General features: G+C 40.1%; 1 protein-coding gene across 1 annotated transcript in view; it reads left to right on the top strand.

Annotated features, from left to right (window-relative positions):
* Positions 1-27,330, top strand: part of ACSL3 (acyl-CoA synthetase long chain family member 3) — a 75,091-nt gene that overhangs the window by 37,206 nt on the left and 10,555 nt on the right. The window contains exons 2-11 of the mRNA XM_070385942.1: positions 5,002-5,415; positions 15,121-15,298; positions 16,460-16,569; positions 17,421-17,559; positions 19,161-19,311; positions 20,479-20,602; positions 21,340-21,411; positions 23,257-23,396; positions 25,342-25,514; positions 27,116-27,190. Of these exons, the coding sequence (XP_070242043.1) occupies positions 5,038-5,415; positions 15,121-15,298; positions 16,460-16,569; positions 17,421-17,559; positions 19,161-19,311; positions 20,479-20,602; positions 21,340-21,411; positions 23,257-23,396; positions 25,342-25,514; positions 27,116-27,190 (1,540 nt within the window). The 5' untranslated portion in view covers positions 5,002-5,037. The remainder of the gene's footprint in view (positions 1-5,001; positions 5,416-15,120; positions 15,299-16,459; positions 16,570-17,420; positions 17,560-19,160; positions 19,312-20,478; positions 20,603-21,339; positions 21,412-23,256; positions 23,397-25,341; positions 25,515-27,115; positions 27,191-27,330) is intronic.

Genomic DNA, 27,330 nt, shown 5'->3' with positions numbered 1-27,330 from the left:
TACCTGGTTTGTTTCTGCAGAACTCATATATACCCTGGCTCCATCTTTATCTCTCTGCAGCAGTCCTTCAGAGCTATCTGAGAGCCTGTCTCCTGGGCTTCAGTCCTCAGTATGTCTGCAGAATAAAACATAAACACTCGACTTTTTGGTTGTGTGTTCTTTTTATTTCAGTCAACACTAGTCTACATTTTCTGTAGATACTTGAGCAGATAGAAGGATGCAGAGTTTTGTTATTTTACCTAGTTTGTCTAAATCACTGTAGAAAAGTCAAATATCTTATTTGCATGTGACTGTTGCATCTAGGCTGCATCTGACACCACTTGCCTCTTTCCTCCCTTGACTTTCCTAACCCCACCCTCTCCAAGTTCTCCTTCATTGATCTTTTCCTTGGGATTTCCCCTCCCTCAGTCTTGGCATTTGTTTCCCTCCAAAGTTTTCTGTTCTTGAACTTATCTTGGCGATCTCCTGTGTGTTCTCTTTGGGTAGCTCTGACTTCTTGTAACTTTCACAGCTGGTGTGTTTGGATGACTCACAGACATCTTAAACCCATTATGTTCAGACTTGTATGCCCCTCCCTTCCCCCAGTCTTCCAGCCACTGACCAGCCTCTTCATTGTATTTCGGTCTCAGTTGAAGGCACCACACTGTTTGCCCTCCTTTCCTTGCCTCTGCTGTAACTTGCAGCTTTATTCTGTTTGCAATCCAGGTACAGAACCACCCTCAGGTATTAAAGCAGAAAGATTTCAGTTGGAAAGGCTGCAGGAACAGCTGCCACCTTTGCCACCCGCTGGGCAGTTAGGAGCTGGGGATCCTAGCTGCTTGTTCCATGTCCTACTCAACACAGCCTCCTAACCGTGGAGGGGAGGATTATTTGTTATCTTTAATGTGATTTCCTTCCCTCCAGTTCCTACTGCCTTCAGGTTATCCTTGAAAGTGAAAGTGAAGTCGCTCAGTCGTGTCCGACTCTTTGCGACCCCATGGGCAGTAGCCTGCACCAGGCTCCTCCGTCCATGGGATTTTCTAGGCAAGAGTACTGGAGTGGGTTGCCATTTCCTTCTCCAGGGAATCTTCCTGACCCAGGGATCAAACCCGGGTCTCCCACATTGTAGACAGACGCTTTACCATCTGAGCCACCAGGGAAGTTCAGGTTATCCTTGGTGTACAGTTATTTTCTAATACTGTGTGTTTCTGTACTTTGGAATGTAAACTAAGTTTCTTCCTCAGCATCAAAGGCCACAACAATTTGACCTTTAAAATTTGGGGCCTTTAATACCCTGCCCTCATCTCCTCATCCCTACCCTGCTCTCCTGGGTGGCTGATTGTTTCCTGAACTTTTGGTGTTTGTTCACGCTATATGGTATCATCTATTCAAAATCTCTCTTCCTCTGTCCACACTTTGAAGATCATAGTAAATTACTGTTTGGGCCAAGAAGACTTTTCAGAAAAAGCCTGAACCCACCTCTTCCTTTTACTGTACTCTTCCTGAAACACTACTCATTCTCAGTGATTAGTACTTACTGAAGTTTTATAGTTTCAGCTCTTATATTTAGGCCTATGATCTGTCTTAAGTTAATTTTTTTGTATGGTATAAGGGGTTCATCTTTGTTCTTTTACATGTAGCTGTCCAGTTGTTCCGGAGAAGGCAATGGCACCCCACTCCAGTACTCTTGCCTGGAAAATCCCATGGATGGAGGAGCCTGGTGGGCTGCAGTCCATGGGGTCACTGAGGGTCGGACATGACTGAGCAACTTCACTTTCACTTTTCACTTCCATGCATTGGAGAAGGAAATGGCACCCCACTCCAGTGTTCTTGCCTGGAGAATCCCAGGGGCGGGGGAGCCTGGTGGGCTGCCGTCTATGGGGTCGCACAGAGTTGGACACGACTGAAGTGACTCAGCAGCAGCAGTCCAGTTGTTCCACTGTTTGTTGAAGAGACTGTGTTTTCCCTGCTGAGTTTTTTGCTGTCTTATTGAAATCAGTTGTCCTAAGGTCTATTTCTGGACTCTCCGTTTGTTCCATTAGTCTGTATGTCCTCTTGCTAGTAGCACAGTGTCTTGATTAATACTGCTTTGTATTAAGGCTGTTCCGGCTAGTTTGAATTTCCTTGTGAATTTTAGAAACAATTACTCTCTTAAGAGCAACAAACTCTCTTAAGTCAGCAGAGATTTTAATAAGCTTCATATTGAATCTGTACATCAGTTTGGGGAATGTTGTCATAAAATCCTTAAACAATGTTTTCTGTTTAGGTGTTTAGTATCTTTAAACAATGTTTTGTGGTTTTCATGGTACAAGTTTTGCATTTCCTGTTATATCTCATCCTAGGTGTTTTTGAAAGGGTTGTAAAAAAAATTGTTTTCTTACCTTCACTTTTCTTTATTCATTGCTAGTGTATAGAAATACAGTTGATTTTTTTTTTTTAATATTTACCTTATGCAATCTTTTGCTGAATTCTGTTCTGTTAGGTTTTCAGTGTATTCATTAAGATTTTCTATAATGCAGTCATATCATCTGTGGATAAAGGTAGTTTTTTTAAATCACAGTATTTTTAAATTTAAGATAGAAATATGCAGTGTTAAATTTCAGAGTACTTAATGAGGTATCGTCATTCTCCTGGGTTATTAAGTGCATCTGTTCTCTGCAGTTCTGGTATCCTGGAAGTGGTAGGGCCCTTATTTTCATTGTACCACTTGTTTGTATGGAAACCTTCAGTGGCTCCCCATTCCCTTTCTGGCAGAAATCTAGATCCTTTGGACTCATTCTTCAAGGTACTACCTAACACATTGTCAAAGAAGAGAGCTGGGAATGGTGAACAGAGCCCAGAGATGAGTTGGGAGTCTTTGGCTTCTCACAAAGTCTTTGGCTGCTTCTTTATGTGTGAGCAAATTCAGAGGGGTTCCTTACCTTTTAAAATTTGCAGAATTTGTGGTTTAATTTTTGAAGAATGGTTTCCTTTAGTTCTCTGAGCATAGTTGTAATAACTACTTTGATACCTTGTCTGCTGAGCCTGACATTTGGGGTCTCTCGAGGATTTCTGCTGCCTGTTTTTCCCTCGATGTGTGGGTCATACTTTTCTGTTGATTTGCATGCCTCCTAATTTTTTGTTGTAAACTGGACATTTTAGTTATTTATTTAGATAGCAGTTCTAAAGACTAATGCCCCCCTCTCCTTTTCTACACCTTCCTGTGTTGTTTGCTTGTTTAGTGACTTAGCTGACCGGTTTTGGTGAAGTTCACCTTTTCTGCAGTGGGTGTCCTCTGATGGTGCTCCTTCAGGGCCTAGCCTTGGGAACACATGCAGTTACTTGGAAGTGCCCTCTTCAGGGGGTGACAGCACGGTTTTAGTAGGGCTCCCTTTAGCCATCTGTCTCCATGACCTGCCTCTGTTGGCGCCACACCCAGCACATATTGTCCACTGCTAGCCAGTCAGTTGCTTTCTTATTTTGGACAAAGCCGTGGGCCCTAAGATGCCCCACAGTGTGTCCAGTTAGATTAGATGCTCTTTGTAGGAGTTGTGTTTGAGGCAGTCTTTGAGCTTCCCTGGCTCCAGGAGGGGTCTTCCTCAGTGTCTCTTTCCATGATTCTGTTGAACTTCTCTGGATGCCAAACTTCCCTTTGGCATGTTTTCTATTGTGGACCTACCAGCTGCATCTTAGGTGCTCACAACCAATGTCTCCTTTGTTTTCTCCAGTGCCATTGAGCTTGAACTTGTCTGTTCTGTGTTCCAACTAAGTCAGTCCTAAGTTAGTGACTGCTAAGGGGCTCTGTATCCTTTCAACCTGCTTCTCTGGCTTGTGGAGAATCTCCGTCCCACTGCTGCAGGGGCAGCATCTTGTCCTCTGCTCTTGGTCCTGGCCTTGTGTGCAGCCACTAGTGTCTGGAGCTGCTCTCCCCGCATCGACCTGATGAACCACAGTGCCCAGTATTCATGGTCTGCTGCATCAGCAGTAGAACTTCTGCCCTGAGCGGAGACGGGGTGAAGGGATTCCTCAGGGCTCTCGGCCACACTTTCCTGGAATAGAATTTCTGCAGCATGGAGGTGAAGAGTGTCAGAAATCACAATCCTGGAGGCAGAGCTGGATGGAGTAGTTGGTAGTTTGTTAACTGGTAGTATCACCTACCCGCGGTAGAAAGGCTGCGTCCTCTGCCTAGCGCCCTTCTTCCCCACTCGGCTCAGGTATCACTGGCCAGAGAGGCCCACCCGCATCCTAGAGCGGCCTCTGCAGCCTTGCCTGGTCACCTCGTGTTTCCCTGACTGGGCTCACTCTTTCCTCATGGGGTTTCTTACCCACCACCTGGCGCTAGTTGTCTTAAACTCTCCCAAGGAATGTATCCGCTCCACGGGAGGAGAGGCTTAGGCTGTTTCCTTCCCTGTTCCAGTCCCTGACTTAACACATAGAAGATTCTCAATAAATCTGAGAAATGCAACATATAAAATGATCAAAGTCCGCTTCCTTCTTGCTTTATAATGTAACCTGTCTAAAGTGAAAAATATCTAGAATCTCTGTGGAAAGGGAATTTCATGCGGTTTGCTAACTCCAGTTGCTTGCGGCTGCCTGGAGTGAGACAAGGGGGCGCCCTGGGAAAGAAAGCAGTGGCTCCAGGGGCCGGGAGAGGGGAGACTGTGGCCTTTGTACTAAGTGTTTGCCATCCTGAATGTAGTGAGACCCCAAAGAACAGGAAGTGGTGCAGTGTTGGTCTCCATCCTGTTGTAGGCCTGCTGGCTTGCTTTCTCCTCACCACTGGGAAGTCTTTGTGGTTACTTGAGGTTAGGTTGGAAAAGCCACCTGTTTACAGAATGATGTGGAAGCTTTTCTGTAAAAAATTCCATGGTTAATAGATAACAGCACAAAATAAGTGTCCCACAAATAGCAGGAGTGGACAGTATGTTGGCTACTTATGGGGGGGGGTGGCGGAAGTCATCTGCCTAACTAATGTGAAGACTTTTCCTTTAAAATTATTGGAGAATGATTTTTGACCAATAACTTTCTTTCTTTTCCTTCTAGATTCTTACAGAAAGCTGTTAATTCTTTTTGAACACTATGAATAACCACGGGTCTTCAAAACCGTCTTCCATGAAGCTGAAACACACCATCAACCCCATTCTTTTGTATTTCATACAGTTCATAATATCACTTTATACTATTTTAACATACATTCCATATTATTTTTTGTCTGAGTCAAGACAAGAAAAATCAAACCGAACTAAAGCAAAGCCTGTAAATTCAAAACCTGACTCTGCATACAGATCTGTTAACAGCTTGGATGGTTTGGCCTCCGTATTATACCCTGGATGTGATACACTTGATAAAGTTTTTATGCATGCAAAAAACAAATTCAAGGACAAAAGACTCTTGGGAACACGTGAAATACTAAATGAGGAAGATGAAGTGCAGCCGAATGGAAAAGTTTTTAAAAAGGTAATGTGGTCTTTCACAGCCTTTGAATTTGCTCTGAATAAAGAAATGGTGACAAGGGACAAATGCAACCTGCTTCTATTGGAATTTGCTGATGTGGCAGGAGAAATGGAGGTATGAGGGACTAGACTGCAGTCTGTTTCCTTTCTGTACCCCTGGTTTGGATTTATTCTGAATTTTACAAAGACATTGAGTGTGGAGCACTTCTGAGCCACCTGAGTGTCTACAAGGCTTGGAATAGAAGGTCTAGGGCAGTTTGGGGTTTGACGCTGTATTCCCTGGTAGTTCCAGAAGCACCTGTGTGCTTGAGATTGCTCTGGGTTTTGGGGTGTGACCTGCTTTTTCTGATTATAATGTAAGTTCCATTGGATGTTTAATGTCTTGGTACTTGGGTTGTGACAAATGCCTTGTTTTTTTTCTTTTGGAGAATTTCTTTTCACAAATATTAAGCCATCCATTATTGATTTGAAAACAGAGGATAAGGCCTCCTGTACTAGCAGTGTCACCTGGTGGCTCAGAGCCCGGACTCCAGATCCAGGCTGTGGGTGGATGTCTTGTCCTTGCCGCCCACCAGCTGTGAGTGACTTTGGAAAAGCTACGTAACAAGTTTGCCTCCAGGGTCTTTATCTTTAACATGGAAGTAATGATCCTTCCTGACATTTTATTAGCATTCCTGATGAGCCAGGCTGCTTTAAGAGCTTTACATTTATCAACTTAGATAAGACTTAAAAAGCCCCATGGGTTAGGGTGAAAAGGGACACCCTCCTTTTCAGATGACAGCTCTGAGGCACACAGAGGTCACTTGCCCAAGGGCATTGCGGCTGGCGGGGGCCGCTGGGCAGAACCCAGGCTGACCAGCTCTGCTCCTTAGACTAATCCCAGCTCAGGGCTGTTGAGAGAACTGATAGAGAAAGAGCCTGAGAGAGAGATTTTGTGTGTGTGAGTGTATGTTCTATACTTATGTGTGTGGAACAGTTTGTGGTATCTAGTGTAAACGCTGTAGCTTCTATTATCATTTGGGAATTCACTGGGTAGAACTGTGTGAGTGACTGAAGGCACGTGGTGCAGCCCCTGTGAAGAACAGGAATGGCGTGAAAATGCTGTTTCTAAACTCGGGTGTGTGTGTTTCTTATAAACTGTTCTTGAAGCTCTGGTAGGTGAAAATTGAAGATACAGGTTTTTTTTAGAGTCAGTAAGATGATCTGTTAGTTGAGAATTTGGCTAGGTTAGAGGTTTAATACCTGTGTAGTTGAAGTTGTTTTTCTCTTAACTACCTTTTCCAACTGCATCCTGACTCCAGCTGCCTTTTTTTCTGTCGGTCATGAAGGAAGTCCCAGATCTTGGAGGAGAGTCCAAGTAAGCACAGCGATGGAATGAGATGTTCCCATTTCCTCCCATTACTGCAGAATATGTGTGTGTGTGTGTGTGTGTGTGTGTGTGTGTGTTGTTTTACTTAATGTGTAGGGAGGGGGTGGTGGTGGGGTTGAGAATGATATTATTTTACTTAATGGTCCATGAATTTTACCACACAAATTGTAGTGATCTTCAAAACATAAAGGAGATGTCAAGCAAGTTAATATCAGTAAGTCCTAGAAATTAAAAAAACTCTATTTTAACTCTGGACAGCAGAATCTGTATGTATTCCTAACCTTCAAATAGACTGATGTTTTATCTAGTTTTATATGAACAGTCCTGACTTGTACTTGTTACTCAGACGTTAACAGTGCCCCCTTGCAATCTCAAGAGTGATTTGGATAAATTCTATGTTCACTCTACTTTTAAGGCATTTTTCCTATCTCTTGCTGACTTAGTTTTGCCTCACTTAAATGATTTTTTTTGCGGGGAGGGGGTGCTAAGTTGAAATCTAGCTGTGGTTAGTTAACGGCACGTTTCGAGAAATTGAGATCATATGGTTAAACATGTCTGATTACTCGTCTCTAGCCTATAGATTATAATTTGCAAAATACTTTATTATAGTGGCATCTGATTTTTGTCATATTTAGTCACTACTTTTTATGATTATACATACCATCCTTCTTTCTGTCTCTGAGAGATCTGGTAGTTATAAAAGGTAATAAAAACACCTTTTAAGTGCTAAAGTTTTTCACTACTTTCTTTCTGTGCTTTTTGTATCTAAAATAAACATTCACATCTATCCTTTGACAAACTCCTGCTATTTGAATTCAAAGATAGGGTTCTCTTACTTTTAATGTAGCGTATATCACAAAAATCCTATCTTAGCAGAAAGTTTTATTTTTCTCCAGTCTCCCCCACACACAACATGCGTTTTATGGAGTTAGCACTATCAGTCATTCAGCACTCACAGCAGCAAACTAGTTCCCAAGAATTTGAAAAGGAGAAAAATATGGTGAATATGAAATTCTTCTTAATTCAAGTTATCTGTGTAATTAGGACAAAATAAAATCCTGGAGCTATCATAGTTGTTCCTTGAATGTGGCCAGATAACCCAGTGGTCACAAGCAAAGTTTTTATGCCCTGTGCATGTTTTTGCATGTGTGTTTGTATGTATGTATGTGAGTGTTACATGGTTCTTTTTCTCCCTCCTTGACCCTGGTGCGTTTGTATTCATTGTTTATTCAACAGAGAAATATTTGAACTCCAGTAAAAGTTAGAAGTCAAGAAAAACTATTTTCAGTTAATCGTTTCTGTCTCTACTACATCACTGTTAGAGGGTCTACCTAACACTGACATTTGCCATTAAATTTGCATGTAATTCATCAAACTTTTTCCAAAAGCCTTTATATAAACTTTGATATAAAAAATACATAATATTTTTTCTTATTTGAAATTAGACTCATTGGGAAAGTAGGTTTTATGTATCATAAATGAAGCAAATATTTTCTGTTAAACTTTCTCAAGAAGATGTGCTATACCGTGGGTTAGCCGAGACTCCAGTTTCTGCTGGTCTGCACGCTGGACAGGGGTATCCCCACTGTGTCTTAAACTAGGCCTCCCCACCCCCACCCCTTGGTTTCTTACTTAACAGCCACTGTCTTGCAGCTGTAGCAGAGCTGGCTATGAAAGAATAGAGGGAAGGGGACCTTTCACAGCCTGCCCTTCAGTGGAAGAGTGGAGTTGCTTAGGCAGTGTGGCCTTTGCTCAGAGTTCTTACTGAGAGTGGGAAATATTTTTGCTGAAGTGTATCATCATTTAATAGTTTCCATATTTGAAGATAATCTTATGTTGGAAAAAAAAGCTAATGATGAGCAATATCCAAAAGTTGTCTCCCTGTTTTGGGAGACTGAGCTTTGGGGATTAACCCTAGAATGTATCTGGCATGGTTGAAACAAAGATACTGAAAACTTTATTTCAAATCTATGAACTCTGAAGCTTTGTTTTCATTTTATCTTACCTGTTTTTTGAGCTCCCAAGGGAAGGTAAGTGGGAGAAAAGGTGGTGGTGATGGTTCTGCTACAGTTGTGCCCGTGGTAGTGTGGGCATACCACAGTAGTGTGGGCAGGCTGATACTGTCAGCTTCACCAAGAACAGAAGGCAGAGGAGCAGAGGCTGCTGTGTTCCTGAGGCCCAGCAAGCTTGTCCAGGACTGTTGTGCTGTCATTCTGAGTCTCCTATGGTTTTATAAAACTGTGGCTGAGTGAAGCATGTGGAACCAGTGTTGGTAGCTCCTGATTTCAGACTTCCCAGAGCAAGTGCTTGTACTGATGTTTTTTTGAAATTAATTAATAATGAAGTGATCATTTTCTGGAACAGTTTTGAAATACATGCACTTATAATAAAACAGTTGCAAAGAATAAAAATTTTTTTTTACAGTGAAACAGAAAACATGAAACCAGCTAAACATTTAGTGATCTAACTACCAGAGACACTTTACATTTTTTCCCTATATGTTTTACATACCTTAGAAGAAAATAGAAGGAATTGGAGAAGGCAGTGGCACCCCACTCCAGTACTCTTGCCTGGAAAATCCCATGGATGGAGGAGCCTGGTAGGCTGCAGTCCATGGGGTCGCTAAGAGTCTGAGCGACTTCACTTTCACTTTTCACTTTCATGCATTGGAGAAGGAAATGGCACCCCACTCCAGTGTTCTTGCCTGGAGAATCCCAGGGGCGGGGGAGCCTGGTGGGCTGCCTGCCGTCTATGGGGTCGCACAGCGTCAGACACGACTGAAGTGACTTAGCAGCAGCATGCAGTCATAGTGCTTAGAAAGAGAAGTTTCACTGTTACTCCTTCTGAATTGATCAAAAAAGATACTAGAAATACTTGTTTCTGTTCTTAGGAGTTGACTTAGCTTTTTTTCCCTCTTAGTGCCTGCTTTTGTGTTATTTCATTCTTGAGTCACATTTTTATCCTGTTTGCACATGTATGACTTTTATTTTTAACTTATTAGGATATTTACATGCTTGATTTGTATAAAAAATAATGGCTGATCTCTTGGTCAGAATTTGTGGTTGGTTATTATATTAATACTCTCCCCAGCCAGAACTCTTGGTTTTCCTTTCCACACTAGCTCCTCACCCTGTCATTTATTAAAGGCTCTACTGTGTACCAGGTGGCTCAAGGTGAAACCCAAGAGTCTGATTCTTTTTTCATTTCCCTCCTTACTGCTCTTTCCACTCCCCCCACCCCCTCCTTTCCTTTAAGCAAGTCTTCTGCTTCCACTCTTGCCTCTACTATTAATACAGTCCATTCGAACACAGACCTTTTACACTTGTTATTCAGGCCACCTGACTCGCCTGCCCAGTAACACCCCAACTCCTTCTTGTAGTGCAATTGGAGTGTGTGGTTTAGTGCTTAGACTCTGGAGTGAGTCTGCCTGGATTCGTATTCTAGTCTGTCACTTAATAACTTTGGGATTTGAGCAAATTATGTTTACTCCCTCAGTATCTCAATATTCCCATCTGTAAGATAGGGATAATAATAGTAACTATCTTAGAATCCTGTGAGTGTTACTTGCAGTATGCCTAGCACATAGTAAACACTAGTTGAGGTTAGCTGCCTTCTTATCATCATGGTTATCACCAACTGTCCAGATCTACTGAATATTTTCACTCTCTCTGGCTCCCTCACAATGATTTCTTTAGAATGATGCTCATTTGCAGAGAGAAATGTAAAATGAAGCCAGGTATACTTTGTTGAAGGTAGGAAGTATATACTTTTGAAATACCTCTATTCTGCATGGTTAAAATAAAACTTCTAATGCTGATAAAGGTTAAACTCAGCTACCTGAAAAGTTAATTTTTATAGACTGTCTCATTCTCCAGGGCCCTGACTGGTTAAGTATTGTGTGATTTGTTTTATAGCATGTTCTGTATCTTATCTCCATTTTATTTTTATAGTCCTCTTTTGAGATAAGAGGCCTTCCTCATCAGCATAATCTAGGTATCTAATTTCATAGGTTCCTGAACAAAAGTAAATTCCTGAGTTCTGTGGCCCTGGCAGCAACAGTTTGAGTGATAGCACTGATGTTTACTTGTGTGTATGTCACACCTGTCACAGAGTAAGAATACAGCCAATCAAATGTGAGAGAGCAAAGTGACTGGAGGGATTCTTTAGCCCCCAAGTAGGTTTACAGATGAAGAAACTGCTCAGACTCCGTGGTACACTAGTTGTGTATTTTCCTGACTCAGGACAGTCAGACATGTTTATGTCTCGTGGGTCACAGAAAAGAATATTTGAGGTGGGAGCACAGGACGTATGCGATTGAAGGATGATCAGAACAAAAGAAGCCGTGGAAGTTAAATGATCAGGTGCATATAGACTTTTTAAAAAAGAAATCTTTTAGAAAATGAGTCTTCTGGAGGAGAGGTGGAAGACTCTGAGGCCCAGAGTGAACTGAAGTTGTTGGGTTGCACCAGTTCTTTCCACACATTTAGCAAATAATTGCTGGGTGCCTGCTATGTGCTAATAGTGGCCTAGGCACTGGAAGACACTTCCTGAGCAAGACACACAGGTTACTCTTCTCTGGATCCTACTTTTCTATGGGAGGAAGAGAGATGATAAGTAAGAAGGTAACAGATTTAATTGTAAAGAAAGAAAGCTGATTGGAGATCAGGGGTAGCCTCTCGAGTCAGTGATGGCCTAGTGGAGGCCTGAAGGACACGGAGGCGCTAGCTTTGTGAAGATCTGGTAGGAACCCTCTCTGCAGGGGGACAGGATGGTGCAGTGGCTCTGAAGTAGGAACCAACCCAGCTGGGTGAAGCATGAGGGTGCAGAGTTCATAATGGCGCTCAGACCGGAGACTGAGTGCCTCCTTAAATTTTGTGTCCTAAGCACCTGTCTTCCCTCATCCTGGTTCCCGCGCTGCCTCTTTGAAGGACAGAAAGGACAAAGTTGTATTTATAGGCAGTGAGTCAGGACAGAGGGTTTGAGATGGGCCCAGGGACACTGCCAAAGTCTAGGGCCCTTAGGACTTTGTAAGGCAGAGTGTGGTGTTCTGATCCCATTCCTACTGGAAAGGCAGAACACTTGCAGGGCAGTACGTGGATTTATGTTTTTAAAAACTCACTACTGTAGGGAGAAGGGGCTAAAGAGGAATAAGAGTGGAAGTTGGCCAGTCAGCATTCATTAGTTCAGGAGAGATGGGCTAGGATGACAGGGCAAGATGGAGGAAGTGTCTGTTTTGAGGGGAGTATCAGTTAAAGTCATCCTTAGATGAATAATCAAGTGAAAAAGTAGGTTGGGTACCCAAGTACGAGTTAGGACTAGAGATGGCAATTTAGGAAGCTCTTCAAAGTCCTAGTGAGTTGGATTTCCTTCAGGGACACTTCAGCCACTGTCATGCCCTGGGGACTGCAGACCGTGTGTGTACATGTATGGTATTGAGCTTGGTGGTAGGAAAGCAAGGGAGTTTCTGTTTAATTTCTAATTTCTCAGTGGAGTGTGAGGTAGTGTCATCAGGTAGAAATGGAGAAGGGAGAGAGAAAGAGTGGAGGACATTTGAGGGGAGAGGTTTCAGATAGGGTGAGAAAATGAATATGCCAAGGAAGCGCAGTAGGATTGCTGGATGGTGAGATGTGTGATCCTGGATTTTAAAAGTTTGGTATTCTTCAGCAGTGTTCAACAGTATAGACAGGGAATAGAATAATTTAATCTCCAGGTTGGATTAACCATAGGGACCAAGTTAGGATCAGAAGCCTTTTCTAGCAGAAATTAGATAAAATTACAGTGTAGGGAGTCCCTTAAATATAATCTTTATGGGAAAGATCACTCCTAGAAAATTCAGTGGTTTAAAGAATTAAATTCAGAATTCCCTTACACTTGAATTAAACTCTTAGCTTGATTTCTTTGCAGCGTCTTTTGAGTTTATATATTTGGGTTATATATCTAGTGCTTTTTCAGAGCACATATATTCTCTGAAACTTATGAAACTCATTTAGATTCTAGAATCTAGGAGGTAGCTCATAGGCTTATCTTTGGAGTGTGAAATTCTTAAAAATTGTAATCCTACACGTTTTGGCCAAATTCTCATCTGCTTTCTCACCCCCACAGAGCTCCTTTTGAAGTCATTGGAGCTCCTTGTGCTGAGCATTTTGTAGGGGGAGGGTGCAGTGAGAGTTTGGGACTACTAAGTTAAACAAGTATCTTAATTTCAGTTGCCTTAACCATCAAGTTCAGTTCAGTCGCTCAGTTGTGTCTGACTCTTTGCAACCCCATGGACTGCAGCATGCCAGGCTTCCCTGTCCATCATTAACTGCCAGAGCCTACTCAAACTCAAGTCTATTGCATCAGTGATGCCATCCAACCATCTCATCCTCTGTTGTCCCGTTCTCCTCCTGCCCTTGATCTTTCCCAGCATCAGAATCTTTTCCAGCAAGTCAGTTCTTCGCATCAGGTGGCCAAAGTAAGTATTGGAGTTTCAGCTTCAGCATCCATCCTTCCAATGAACATTCAGGACTGATTTCCTTTAGGATGAACTGGTTGGATCTCCTTGCAGTCCAAGGGACTCTCAATTGCCTTCTCCAACACCACAGTTCAAAAGCATCAATTCTTCAGTGCTCAGCTTTCTTTATAGTCCAACTCTCACATCCATACATGACTACTGGAAAAACCATAGCTTTGACTAGACGGACCTTTGTTGGTAAAGTAATGTCTCTGCTTTTCAATATGCTGTCTAGGTTGGTCATAGCTTTTCTTCCAAGGAGCAAGCGTCTTTTAATTTCATGGCTGCAGTCACCATCTGCAGTGATTTTGGAGCCTCCTAAAAACAGTCTCTCACTGTTTCCATTGTTTCCCCATCTATTTGCCATGAAGTGATGGGACCAGATGCCATGATCTTTGTTTTCTGAATGTTGAGCTTTAAGCCAACTTTTTCACTCTCCTCTTTCACTTTCCTCAAGAGGCTCTTTAGTTCTTCTTCACTTTCTGCCATAAGGGTGGTGTCATCTGCATATCTGAGGTTATTGATATTTCTCCCGGCAATCTTGATTCCCACTTGTGCTCCATCCAGTCCAGCATTTCTCATGATGTACTGTGAATATAAGTTAAATAAGCAAGGTGACAATACACAGCCTTGATGTACTCCTTACCCGGTTTGGAACCAGTCTGTTGTTCCATGTCCAGTTTTAATTGTTGCTTCTTGACCTGTGTACAGATTTCTCAGGAGGCAGGTCAGGTGGTCTGGTATTACTATCTCTTGAAGAATTTTCCACAGTTTCTTGTGATCCACACAGTCAAAGGCTTTGGCATAGTCAAAGCAGAAGTAGATGTTTTTCTGCCATGGACTATACAGTCTATGGAATTCTTCAGGCCAGAATACTGGAGTGGTTAGCCTTTCCCTTTTCCAGGGGATCTTCCCAATCCAGGGATTAAACCCAGGTCTGCCGCATTGCAGGCGAATTCTTTACTAGCTGAGCCACAAGGGAAGCCCCTTATCCATTAAAGTATGAATTTATTTCTCAAGTCCAACTTGGAATTGGACCCTAGAGGGCAGTATTCAACTATTTTTCCATTTTTATATTCATCCAACCTGCTTAATTCTATTATCGAAATGCATTTTTGAAAATGAATATGGTTAGATGGTTTTAAGGTGTGTGAGACATATGTTAATGACACAGGCATGTTTGGGAACTGTCAATAGATTTTTGCAGCAAGAATAGCTTTCTGTCTAATCTGTGTAAAATTAAGGATTTATGGTTTGATCTAAGTTGGAGAAAATTCCTAGACACTTGAAAGGGGATTGCTACTAAGATAAGACTTGATTTTACCTGCACAAGTGAAATGTTGAAAGCCCTGCTGAGCCAGTGAGTATTCTACAGAGGGACTTTGGTGACTAGTGTAGCTACACCCCACCTGGCTGTATCAGTGGAGACTTGTCTATCAGTACTTTGTGTATCCAGAATTAGTTACAGCAGTTCAAATTGAATGGCCATAAACATTTCTGTTAGCTTGGGTCTGGCCAGTGTCTGTTTGTGAATCATATTGTACTATCTGATATTGAAATCCAATAATTCTTAAGTAGTAGAAGTTATTTTTAAAAGAAAAACAATTGCCCAAATGATAAAAATTTAGCAGAAAATTTTAAGTTGTCATAGAAGATACCACAAAATAGCTAATTTTCAAAATAGAGTTTTTCCTTGAAACTTGCTTTCTAGCTTTTTGTTAGAACAAAATAGTTTATATACAGACATAACTTTCTGTTGAAATTTGGAACACATCCTGGCATCCTTCTGGAGATTAATATTTTGATGATTGAAAGCTCTTTGTGTGTTTTTTTGTTTGTTTTATCAGGTTATTCTTGGAAGCTATAATTGGCTTTCCTACGAAGATGTCTTTGTGAGAGCCTTTAATTTTGGAAACGGCTTACAGATGCTGGGTCAGAAGCCCAAGACCAACATCGCCATCTTCTGTGAGACCAGGGCAGAGTGGATGGTTGCTGCACAGGCCTGCTTCATGTATAATTTTCAGCGTACGTGGGCTTCCTTACCTTCTCGAAGCATGGACCTGGTGTTGTGGGAGAGATGATACTTACTATTTATGATAAGTATTTCCTCCCGGGATAAAATTCTGATGTTAATTTTAACCTTTGTTACAATTTAAGACATACTGGTTTGTTCAGTTGTGGAACAAATTACCCGTGTAGTAAGAGGACTTGAACCTATTCTGAGGGGACTTTGTGGGTCTGGGGAACTAAATCTACACCTGTGGGTCATTGCTCTGCTACCCCTTCTCAGAATTGTCCTTTAAAGTTAGTGTCATCTTGTTAGGCCATTTTTACAGTTGACAGCTGGCCTCTAAAGCACTTCCAACACTCAAACCTAGCTGCTAGTTAAACGATAGAGACTTTTTATGTTGTATAAATATAAGACGACTTGTGGAAGTTGTGATGCCTGTGAGGTCGTCTGAGAAGTTTCGTTCAGAGGTTATGGTGTCAGTTGTGGTATTAAACATGGACATTGTTTTATACTTCAGATGAAATGGAAAGGATACTTTTTATCATCAAATTTCTTTTTGTAAATGCCTCCACTGTATTTTGTTTTTAAACTGGTATACCTTTTTGTTTTCATAGGTTTGGGTTTATAGTATGTTTCTTTTAAGAAGCTTTAAATTATCTCTTAAAGTGACTTTGTTTAACTTCTCATTATTATTTAATTTTGACATTTCTAAGACTATTTTTCTTAAAATTTTTCTACTTTAGAATAAGTAGTATTACCACTCATTAGTGCTATTTTTTAAAGAAATAATATCTTAAATATGACATTCAGTGTCTTATTTTATTGGTATATTTTTTATATTTTGGTATCAAATAGTTAACATCTATGACTTTGACATTTTAGAAGTCAAATATAATTCCTTTCAACATCACAGTTTCAGAGTAGCATCTGTAGGTGAAAGAAAACAAAAAAATTTTTAAATGTTGAAATTTTGTGGGGGAATTATAGAAGAGTGAGTAGGCGTCATGTTAATATATTAAAATAATTTAGAATAACACAGCACAATTAGACCACAAATTATGGATCTAACATTTTAGGGTTTAGATGTTCCATCAGTGGTCAGAGCCTTTATTTAATTGCACTTGGTGCTTCTATGAAATGTCAATTATTTGACTTGCCCTTTCTTTTCCCTGTAGTTGTTACGCTGTATGCTACTCTAGGGGGTCCAGCAATTGTTCATGGATTAAATGAAACAGAGGTGACCAACATCATTACTAGTAAAGAACTCTTGCAGACAAAATTGAAGGTGAGAACTAGCTTTTCTACCTTGTGCTCATCTATTTTCAAGTCTATGTTCAATAAATTTTTAATTTTAAGCGTTATTTTTAAACTAGTAATTCACTTATTCTGAAGCACTGAGTACAAGTTTCAGAACTTTTTAAAGGAAAGTTAATGACTTTACGAAACTACAAGAGAAAGGAATTTTAGTTTCTGAACTCTATGAAAACAATAATATCTGATCCCCCCACCCCCCTTTTTTAAACAAGTTTATAAGAGTATTCCCTTCCTCTCTCCCTATATCTTTATTTGCCTCTTAAAGCATGGGGAACATTTGGCTACCCTGTAGTTCAGGCAGTATGTGTTTATATGCCCATTTTTGCAAGGAATTAACTTTATTGATTAAAATTATACCAAAGAACAGGTATACACAGTAAATCTAATGTTATAAAGCAGTAACATATATTTCAAACCAATAGTTGTCCATCCGAAAAAAGGGGTAGTTATGCCAGTACACTTCACCCTTGCTTTTTTGAGGCAAGAAATTAACAATTTGAAACATGGTAAACTACTTTTCTTGTGCCCTGGATTATTTGCCACGCTCGTTAATATAGAGTAATGAAGAATATGCTTCCCAGGTGGCGCAGTGGTAAAGCCTCCACCTGCCAGTGCAGGAGGTGCGGGTTCGATCCCTGCATGGGAAGATCCCCAGGAGTAGGAAATGACAAGCTACTCTAGTATTCTGGCTGGGATAATCCCATGGACAGAGGAGCCTGGTGGGCTGTAGTCCGTGGGGTTGCAGAGTTGGACACGACTGAGCACGCACACACGTTCACTCATGTTCAGAGAAAACTGCAGTGGATCCTTGTGTGTTTCCAGGACATCGTTTCTCTGGTCCCTCGCCTGCGGCACATCATCACTGTAGATGGAAAGCCGCCGACCTGGTCTGAGTTCCCCAAGGGCGTCATCGTGCACACCATGGCGGCCGTGCGGGCTCTGGGAGCCAAGGCCAGCATGGGTACGTGGCGGGTCCTTGCTTCCTTGTGTGTGTTCTGCAGTGACTGTGTTCTCTAGATGTGATCCAGGTATCTGATTCTAAAGTTAGATCAAGTGATAAACTGGTTTTCTAGATCATCACTTTGGGAAGAAAGGTCACCCTAAGTATACCATCTTCTACTCTTTAAAAAAAAACTTAAGGAAAAATACAAACATTAATTTATGAATGTTCTAAAAGTAGTATTTATTTGAAATTAATTTAAAATACTTTTTTCCATGATACAGTTTTCCTGTTCTCCTTTTTAGATGGTTTAAAGTTAGTTTTAGAAATAATGTCATTAAACTTGTAGGATTTCACAAAAGCTGTTAGGATGGTGGGACTATACTTCACTCGGCTTGGAAACAGGGTTATGCTGAGGTTAATTCTGTGCATGTTGAATTTAGGTGCACTAAATTCACATACAGCTTTGTAGTGGGCAGTGGCGTGTTCAAGTCTAGTATGCTGGAGTTTGGAGTTAAACGATTTAGAAGCTGAGAACAGGTTTTAATTAAAGCCAAGGGAGTAGGTGACACCCATAGAGAAAGGTACCTTCAAAGGCCACCACGAATTGGCCGAAGAAGAAGGAAGAGATCGGTGGTGTGTGACTCATGGGGGTCGAGTGAAGGAGCCTCTCAGAAGGCGGGAGTCTTTCGTAGGACCAGGTGCACTGGAGGAGCCCAGTGACGCAGGGACTGCAAGAGCACCATTGGACTTCTTAGCCAGAGTCGCCTCAGAGAACAGTTTCTAGAAAATGGTGGCAGTGGAGAATGGTACCATGGGACAGAGGAGTGAATGGCAGGTTAGGAAGCAAGAACTTGAGTAATAACAGTTGTCAAGAAATACATCTTGACAGGTACGAGAGCAAGGGTGCGCTTGGGAACAAGTTTAAAATGTTTACCCTGTTTACTGAGAAGACCACGTTTAGGGTAGTTCCAAGATTAATTCAGGCAGAGGAGTGGTGCTGCCCGTGACATACTTCTCTTTGTCTTTCTACTGTGTCACCTGTCTGGGATGCTGGCTGCTGTTCCTGGGCTTGTGCCAAAGCGGGGAGAATTCTGAGTGTAGCCATGTTAGCTTCACACTGTGAAGTAGAGAACAGTTTTAGCAAATGCCTAGGTACCCTGGTCTAATTTCTTAGTTGAATCACTGGCATAGCCTTTTGTCTCTCTCCCTCTGTTGTTTCCTTTTTAAGTTAGGTAGCCACACAGTAGCTAACGTGATCCTTGTTGCGGACAAGCCCCTGTTCAAAGTGATGTTGCTTTCCACGCAGTGTGATATCCAGAGTCGTGGGCCTGACCTTGGAGACTCTGCACCATGGGGTCCTGGCAGTTACTTCACCTTCGTTTCCTGCCACTTTTCCTAACATTTTCTCACCTGGTCTTGCTTTATTTTTCTTCATAACTCTTATAAGTTATAGATTTGTGTACATCTATCCAAGTAGACTATGTCTCATGTGCAGGGACTTGATCTATTTTATCGGCCTTTGTGTGAGTACAGTTAGTAGTTGTTGAGTTAACAAATGATTATGAAAAAATTGGTGACATAGCTAAATTTCTCAGGAGTATGTGTCTTCTCTAATGCAGAAAACAAACCCCTTAGCAAACCAGCGCCCTCAGATATTGCAGTAATCATGTACACAAGTGGATCCACAGGAATTCCAAAGGGGGTCATGATCTCTCATAGTAACATTATTGCTGGTATAACTGGGATGGCGGAAAGGATTCCAGAACTCGGGTATGTTATTATTTACGTTAATTATTTACATTTATGTCATTTCTTAGTATATGATCAAATTAGTCCTTCAGAGTCTGTTTACAGTTAGGCATTTCTTCAAAAGAGACATTAAAATTACAAAATAATTATAGTTGTGGGATTTAAAAGGTATCATTGTTAATATTTACTTTTTACTTTAAAAGTGCAGACTTGACCTGATTTAAATGTCTTAAATATTTTAATCAGTTCATATTATTACCGTCATAGTCATTTTTATACCTTAATATTATAATTCAAGTGAACAGATAATATATCCACTAAGTATTTATTGAGCTTCTGTATTCAGTCTCTGATTTTTCCTTTTAAGACACAGTTGAGTAGTAGCAAGGGGAGAGTGGGTCTCCTGGAATGTGAAAGAGATCAGTGAGGAAGCCAGACGGGAGAGAGTTTTAGGGAAGCAAGGATAACATTCCCAGAGATGGAATCAGTATTGTGATGACTGATCTTGTACAGCAGTTGGATATTTTTGTTGCCTTTAAGTGTAACAATTATAAATACCCACGTTACTGTGGAATTGAATTTGGGGATGCAGATAGAAATCTCTTACGTATGCAAAACTTTCAGGAAAAAAATTAAGAGCAACTAGTTCCTTCTAGGAAGTTGCCCTTCATATTTTGAGAATGAGAACAGTTCTTGAAATAATATGCACATGTATACATATACATTTTGTTATATAATGTATAATTTAACTTTCGGAACAAGAATCTCTTCCTGAGATTCCTGGCAGGCAATTGTGGATTCTCTTTGAACGGTCCTTTTTGATATCCCATTAGTTGTCAAATCCCTCCTTGGGGGATTTCTTCTGTGCTTCAGAATCCCTCATGTTTTTACCCACTCCGAGTCCTGATCTCTTCTGCTGTAGAGCTTTGCTTGTGCAGCGCTCAGTTAGGGAGCACCTTCCAGGAGGACTGGAAACGGAGCCACTTCTTGTGTGTCTGCCTCCTCAGCTTCAGATGGAGCTGTATCGTAATGCTTTTCTCTTGACACCCCCAGGGTCTGTCATACACACACGTGCATGCATGGAGCCCAGAGGGTCCTCCCATTGCCTTTTAAAGCTGCTCCCGCTGGAGTCACTTTTCACAGAAACAGCACCTGACTGTTGCTTCTTGCATCTTCCTTTTCTTCTAGGGAGAAAGATGTTTACATTGGATATTTGCCTCTGGCCCACGTCTTAGAATTAAGTGCTGAGCTTGTCTGTCTCTCCCATGGATGCCGCATTGGCTACTCTTCACCACAGACTTTAGCAGATCAGGTAAAGGAATTTCTGTGATTTGAGATACTGCTGCTGCTGCTGCTAAGTCGCTTCAGTCATGTCCAACTCTGTGCGACCCCATAGACGGCAGCCCACCAGGCTCCCCCGCCCCTGGGATTCTCCAGGCAAGAACACTGGAGTGGGTTGCCATTTCCTTCTCCAATGCATGAAAGTGAAAAGTGAAAGTGAAGTCGCTTGGTCGTGTCTGACTCTTAGCGACCCCATGGACTGCAGCCTACCAGGCTCCTCCATCCATGGGATTTTCCAGGCAAGAGTACTGGAGTGGGTTGCCATTGCCTTCTCCTTGAGATACTAAGAAACCATAATGATCTTTAACACAATTTTCATTCAGTATGACAGTATACTATAAGGATAACAGTTAATCATTTCAAAAGAACTTGCCTTTTAAGGTCTATTTAGAATATGAGTGGATTAAAATGGGCTTCCCTTGTGGCTCAGCTGGTAAAGAATCTGCCTGCAATGTGGGAGACCTGGGTTCGATCCCTGAGTTAGGAAGATTCCCTGGAGAAGGAAAAGGCTACCCACTCCACTATTCTGGCCTGGAGAATTCCACGGACTGTATAGTCCACGGGGTCACAAAGAGTTGGACCCGACTGAGCGACTTTTCATGTCACATCACAGATTAAAATTACAGAATTTTGAAATATATTTTTTAAGTGTTTCATTGAATTTTTAAAATAATGATCACTTTATATAAACCTGTTTTCTCTTTGTAGTCTTCAAAAATAAAAAAAGGAAGCAAAGGAGATACATCCATGTTGAAACCAACACTGATGGCAGCTGTCCCGGTAAGAATTGACCATTAATCAATATTGAGTGCTAAAAAAAAAAGCATCTCCAGAATGTAACTGCTAGTGGAAAAGACATTGTTGACAAGGTAGTTTATGTAGGATTTACTCCTTATTTGTTACCTATGTTATCTTGAGCTCTGAAGTATTTATTCGGTCATGTTTTATCTTTTTCATCTTGTTTATTAAGCAGTCAACTTAATAGTAGTTTCAGCTTCCATATGATATTATCAATTCCTTTCCTTAAAGAGCTGCTTGCTCAAATCAGTTTTGTGATATCTGTTTGCTGTTAGTAGAGACCTGAAGCCCAGCAGGAGATAGGAGGAAAGGTTGGAGATCATCTCCTCCTAAGCAAATCACACCTCCTGAGTCCCTTAGGGAGAGTCTGGCCTAGACACCAGAAAAAAGTGACAGAGAAGTTGGTGCCACTTTGAATTGTCCGAGAATCTCTGTGATGGCTCAGATGGTAAAGTCTGCCTGCCATGTGGGAGACCTGGATTCCATCCCTGGGTTGGGAAGATCCCCTAGAGAAGGAAATGGCAACCCACTCCAGTATTCTTGCTTGGAAAATCCCATGGACGGAGGAGCCTGGCAGGCTGCAGCCATGAGGTTGCAAAGAGTTGGGCACAACTGGATGACTGACAGAGAAGCACTATGCATCTTAATTTCGTGTCAGGCATAGGGAGGGGCCTGGGAATAAGACCAATAGAAATGGGGCGATAGTGATTCTCTGTGCCCCTAATGTACATTTTACATTAGACTTTCTGATTTTGTTTGAATTTTAACTGGATACCAAATGTTCCGGATGGCTCAGCTGGTAAAGAATCTGCCTGCCAGTGCAAGAGACGCAAGAGACACTGGTTTTATCCCTGTGTTAGAAAGATCCCCTGGAGAGGAAAATGGCAGCCCACTCCAGTATTCTTGCCTGGAGAATTCCATGGACAGAGGAGCCTGGCAGGCTGCAGTCCAAAGGGTTGCAAAGGGAGGACACGACTGAACTGCTGCACACACCAAATGTTCACATAATAATGTTCACATTATTATGTAGTTTTTCTAAAGGCAAATATAAATGATCAGTAGTTTTGAAGTTTCAGTAGGTATGTAGTTTCCTTAATAATATCTTTCTTTAAATTTTTGATTCATATGAATATTAAATATAGTATAAAATTGTGGAGAGAAACTATTTCAAGTCAGTAAAGTGTATGTCATAGTAATAGCAGTAGCAAGCAAAATACAGTTCAGGCAAGGAAATTTTTTCCTGGGTGCAGCATTAAAAATCAAAACCAGCAAGCAAAATAACCCCATGGTTTTTGTGAGCCAAGAATGTAGTACTTCATATCTTCATAAGATAAAATTAGGAGAATTTAAAAAGTCATTTCATATAGATGTTCATTTATTTAGTGAGTTTAGTTTTTAGCTCAGAATAAGTAAGATAACCTGGAGAAGGAAATGGCAACCCACTCCAGTATTCTTGCCTGGAGAGTCCCATGGACAGAGGAGCCTGGCAGGCTGCAGTCCACGGGGTTGCAAAGAGCTGGACATAGCTGAGTACACACACAAGTAAGATAAATAAACAAAGCAGTGTAAAGAATCAGTGGTGGCATATTACTGCCCTAAGGTTTTTAATATTTCCCCTTTCTTTACTACTGCTAAACATCTATTAAAAATTGCTTTTACTGAAATCTCATTTTTAAACAAAGTGTGGCTCTATTTTAAAAGTTTATTATTGACAGAATGTCTCTTTTAAAATGTCTCTCTTAATGGAAATAGTAATCTGATGTTAAGCTTTTAAATAAGGTAGCTGAGAGCATTATTGACTATATTAAGTCATTTGTATATTTTTAGGAAATCATGGATCGAATCTACAAAAATGTCATGAATAAAGTGAATGAAATGAGCAGTTTTCAACGCAATCTGTTTATTCTGGCCTATAATTACAAAATGGAACAGATTTCAAAAGGACACAGTACTCCGCTGTGTGATAGGTGTGTAAAAGGCTCTTCCTCCGTCATAATTTGATCATTTGTTCACATTAATTATCTTAAGGGTCTCTAAAAATTCCATCTCGCATAAGAATATGAGCAGTTATTTGAAAAATATCACCAAAAATTTTATTGTGCTAATAGTGTGTTTATATCTTTGGTGGCCACTTACATGATTTTAATTATTTTGAGAAGTAGTTTCTCTTTGCTTTTAAATTTATTTTGATAGGAATAGAAAATGGCAACCAGGTATTAAACGTTTTGTGACCTATTCCACCCCTCCCCCCATGGCACTAATAGGATAAGTATATTTAACTGTAAAGTAGTTGAGAAATTAGAAAATAACAGTATGATGACATTCAAATTACTTTTTATGGGGATATTAATAGTTTTCAAATGTGTCACATTTAAAGCTTTATAATTTTTTCCTGCCTTTTACTAATCTCTCCAGTGAGATACATAACTGCTTTGTAAACCTATTTTATATATATTTATATATATACATATATGTATTTATGTAATACATATGTATTTATACACACATATAATATATGTGCACATATATATACATATATGTATATATAATACATACGTATTTATACACACATAATATATATATGCACATATATAAATACATATATATATGCACATAAACATATATGTGCACATATGTTTATGTGCATATATATATGTATTTATATATACACAGATATGTATTTGTATACTTTCCTGTAGCTCAGATGGTAAAGAATCTTCCTGCAATGCAGGAGACCTGGGTTCAATTCCTAGGTCAGGAAGATCCTCTGGAGAAGGGAATGGCAATCCACTCCAGTATTCTTGCCTGGAAAATCCCATGGACAGAGGAACCTGGCAGGCCACAGTTCATGGGGTTGCAAAGAGTCAGACACGACTAAGTGACTATCACTACTATATATACACACATATATATTTATATATACACATATATATTAGATATATTTATATACACACATATTTTAAATGGTTGCCTTTTGATCTTTGCCTTTTTCAAAGTTATTAAAATACAGACAAAACCCTTCCCCTCTTTTCATCAAGGTAGTAAGCGGTCTCTTTATTTAGTGTATTTTCAGAAGCATTTCAATTAGATATTAGAGTTGTTTCCTTTTTAAATTTACCGGATACTTTGAGTTAGTGAAATTCTAAAGAGCTAAATTGCTATTTACAGATATGTATACATTTCTAATGAAATAAGCTAAAGCAAAAAAATAATTTGCTTTTAATAATAAACTTCATGAAGATACAGTCAAGTTATTCAGTATTAATATGTATTATATAATGATATAAAACTAATTATTCTGGCCATAAGCAAAGGATTTCCGTTACTATACAGAATTAAACCTGGCAATTTTGAATTCTAATATTTCTTGCAGTTCTTAAGAGAAAATCACATTTTCTTGGTCAAGTAAACTTGGTTGGATAGACATTTAGATTTAAATAGTGCGTCAAGAGAATTCTTAAATTGGCTTTGTGACTTTGGATAAATCACTTGGTCTCAACGTCTCACAGGCACACCTCATTGTGTTGCGCCTTGCTTTATTGTATTTCACAAGTAACTGTGATTTTCTTTTTAAACAAATGGAAGGTTTGTGGCGACCCTCTATTGTCAGGTGGTTAGCATTTGCCAAGAATAAAGTATTTCTTAATTAAGGTATGCATTGCTGTTTACACATACTGCTGTTGCACAGTTAATAAACCACAGTATAGTATAAACATAATTTTTGTATGTACCAAGATACCAAAAATTGAAGTGACTTGCTTTATTGTGATTGTCTCTCTATTGCTATGGTCTGGAACCAAACCCTAAATTATCTTCGAGGTGTTCCTATATATCAAAATTGGGAGATTAGTCTAAATGATTTGGAAAATCCCATTCAGCTTTAAAATTCTGTGATTGGATTTTTTTTTTTAGCTTTATTTTCCGGAAAGTTCGAGGCTTGCTAGGTGGAAATATTCGACTTCTGTTGTGTGGAGGTGCTCCACTTTCTGCAACCACACAGCGATTCATGAACATCTGTTTTTGCTGTCCTGTTGGTCAGGGGTATGGACTCACTGAATCTTGTGGGGCTGGAACAATTACAGAAGGTTAGTGTTGTCTGAAGAGTGGTGCCTATAACTCCTGGCCCTTTTGGTATGGGTTGTTGTTTGCAAATATATAGAAAATCAGTTAAAATATTTGTGTAAATCCCAAGTACTGTGATTGTTGAAATCAGTTTTCAGAATGTATTAGGTATGTCTGAATGTCACTAGTTCATGTAGAGGAGTTTTTCATGTTAAACTTATGATAGGTAGTATTAAAAACTACTTGCATTTAATGGCAGCAGCAGCATTCTAGAAAAGAAGGTTAAATAACAAGCATTAGCTGTATTGTATGCATATATGATCTTATATCAGTTATTAAATTTCTTTTTATGTAGAAAAATTAGTGTGTTTGTTTAGGTTTATAAAAGGGTCAAATTCAGAAATGTTTATTGAGGTGAGTGGTCTGTGTTAAAATAAGTGCAATGAAAAACTAGAGAATCTCATTTTAGTCTGGAGAATCTAATTCCCAGAGTTTATCATGATGACGAGTTTAGGTGACTGGTCCATCACCCAGGTGGTTCCCAGGTGACTCTCTAGTGCCCCATGTGCTCTTTTATAGAGGAAAGTTACTTTGTTCTCAAGTCCAAGAAAAAATTATGCTTCTCCTTTGTTTTCTCTAGATATTTGTAGACACTAAACCTTATTCATGTTCCTTTCTTTGCCCTAAGTGATTTTGTGTACCATTCTTATGCCAGGTTTATCCTGCACTACTTCCATGTTTTCCAGTTTTCTGTTATGTCCTCTATCATTTTCATATTTTTGGAAGCTGCTTGTAAGTCTTGGTTTGCAGAAAACACACAAGCATTCTTAAAAACATGCACGTTCAATTCCCAAGGAGCTGTAATTTCTTTGATTTTTAAGGTTTCCATTGGTTGTGCGATTAAGCAGTGATGGTTTATGTTGTAAATAAATCTGTAAAGTATCATGTATCAAACTTTTATTTCTGATATTTGAATGGTCCTTGAAAAGGAAACCTAATGCAGTAGTAATTCATAATAGTGGTGAAGTCTTGCCCCAGATCTTTGAAAGTGAACAGTCTGAACCTCCAGCCTGGCCTCTGAACTCTTACTGTATGAGTTTAAATAGGGTATGGTAGCGTAAGCTGAGGTGAGGGGAGCTTCAGAGGTCTCACTTTGAAGACTGGAGAGGTTATTTGTCCTGCAAAGCTGTGTTAAGTCGAGTAAGAAAGTGGAATAGCTGTAAACCATTGTACTCTTTCATCCTTAAAAACAGGGAAGGCAGAGTCATGAACCAAGCAGCTACTTAGTGGGTGTACGAAAATGTGATGGTATGGAATCTGGGAAAACTGGAGCAGGCCTGTCCTGTCTGTTAGGGGCTATAGTTGTTGCTGTGCTGGAAATGTGGACCCACGGCTCTTGGAGATTCTGTACTCTTCTGTAAAGTGTCTTGTTTATAACCACTTAAGATTAAAGAAACAAAACACCTCAGTGTGGGCTACACAGCCTGGTTCACCAGTGTGCTACTTCTGCTTGTAAAGGTTTTCTGGGGATATCTAAGCTTTGGGATAAATCTTTGTAATTAAAAAAAAATGAAGCAGTTTATTAACTACCATAATCAAATACTTTTTTTCATTTACGTCATAGTGTGGGACTACAATACTGGCAGAGTGGGAGCACCATTAGTTTGCTGTGAAATCAAATTAAAGAACTGGGAGGAAGGTAATAACCTGTTTTAGCCCCAGAGCATTAATTTGTATAGTATTAGAATTGTACTTCATTTTCTTCCTTATTTTAGAATATAAAATCACCCATAAGTGCTTACTTTTGTCTTTTGTAAATAGAAATATTTTTATCTAGAG

The sequence above is a fragment of the Bos mutus genome, chromosome 2 (genome assembly GCF_027580195.1).
Source record: "Bos mutus isolate GX-2022 chromosome 2, NWIPB_WYAK_1.1, whole genome shotgun sequence".
Classification (NCBI taxonomy): Eukaryota; Metazoa; Chordata; class Mammalia; order Artiodactyla; family Bovidae; genus Bos; species Bos mutus.
Note: the sequence above shows the minus strand (reverse complement) of the source record. Positions and strands in the feature narration are given on the sequence as shown.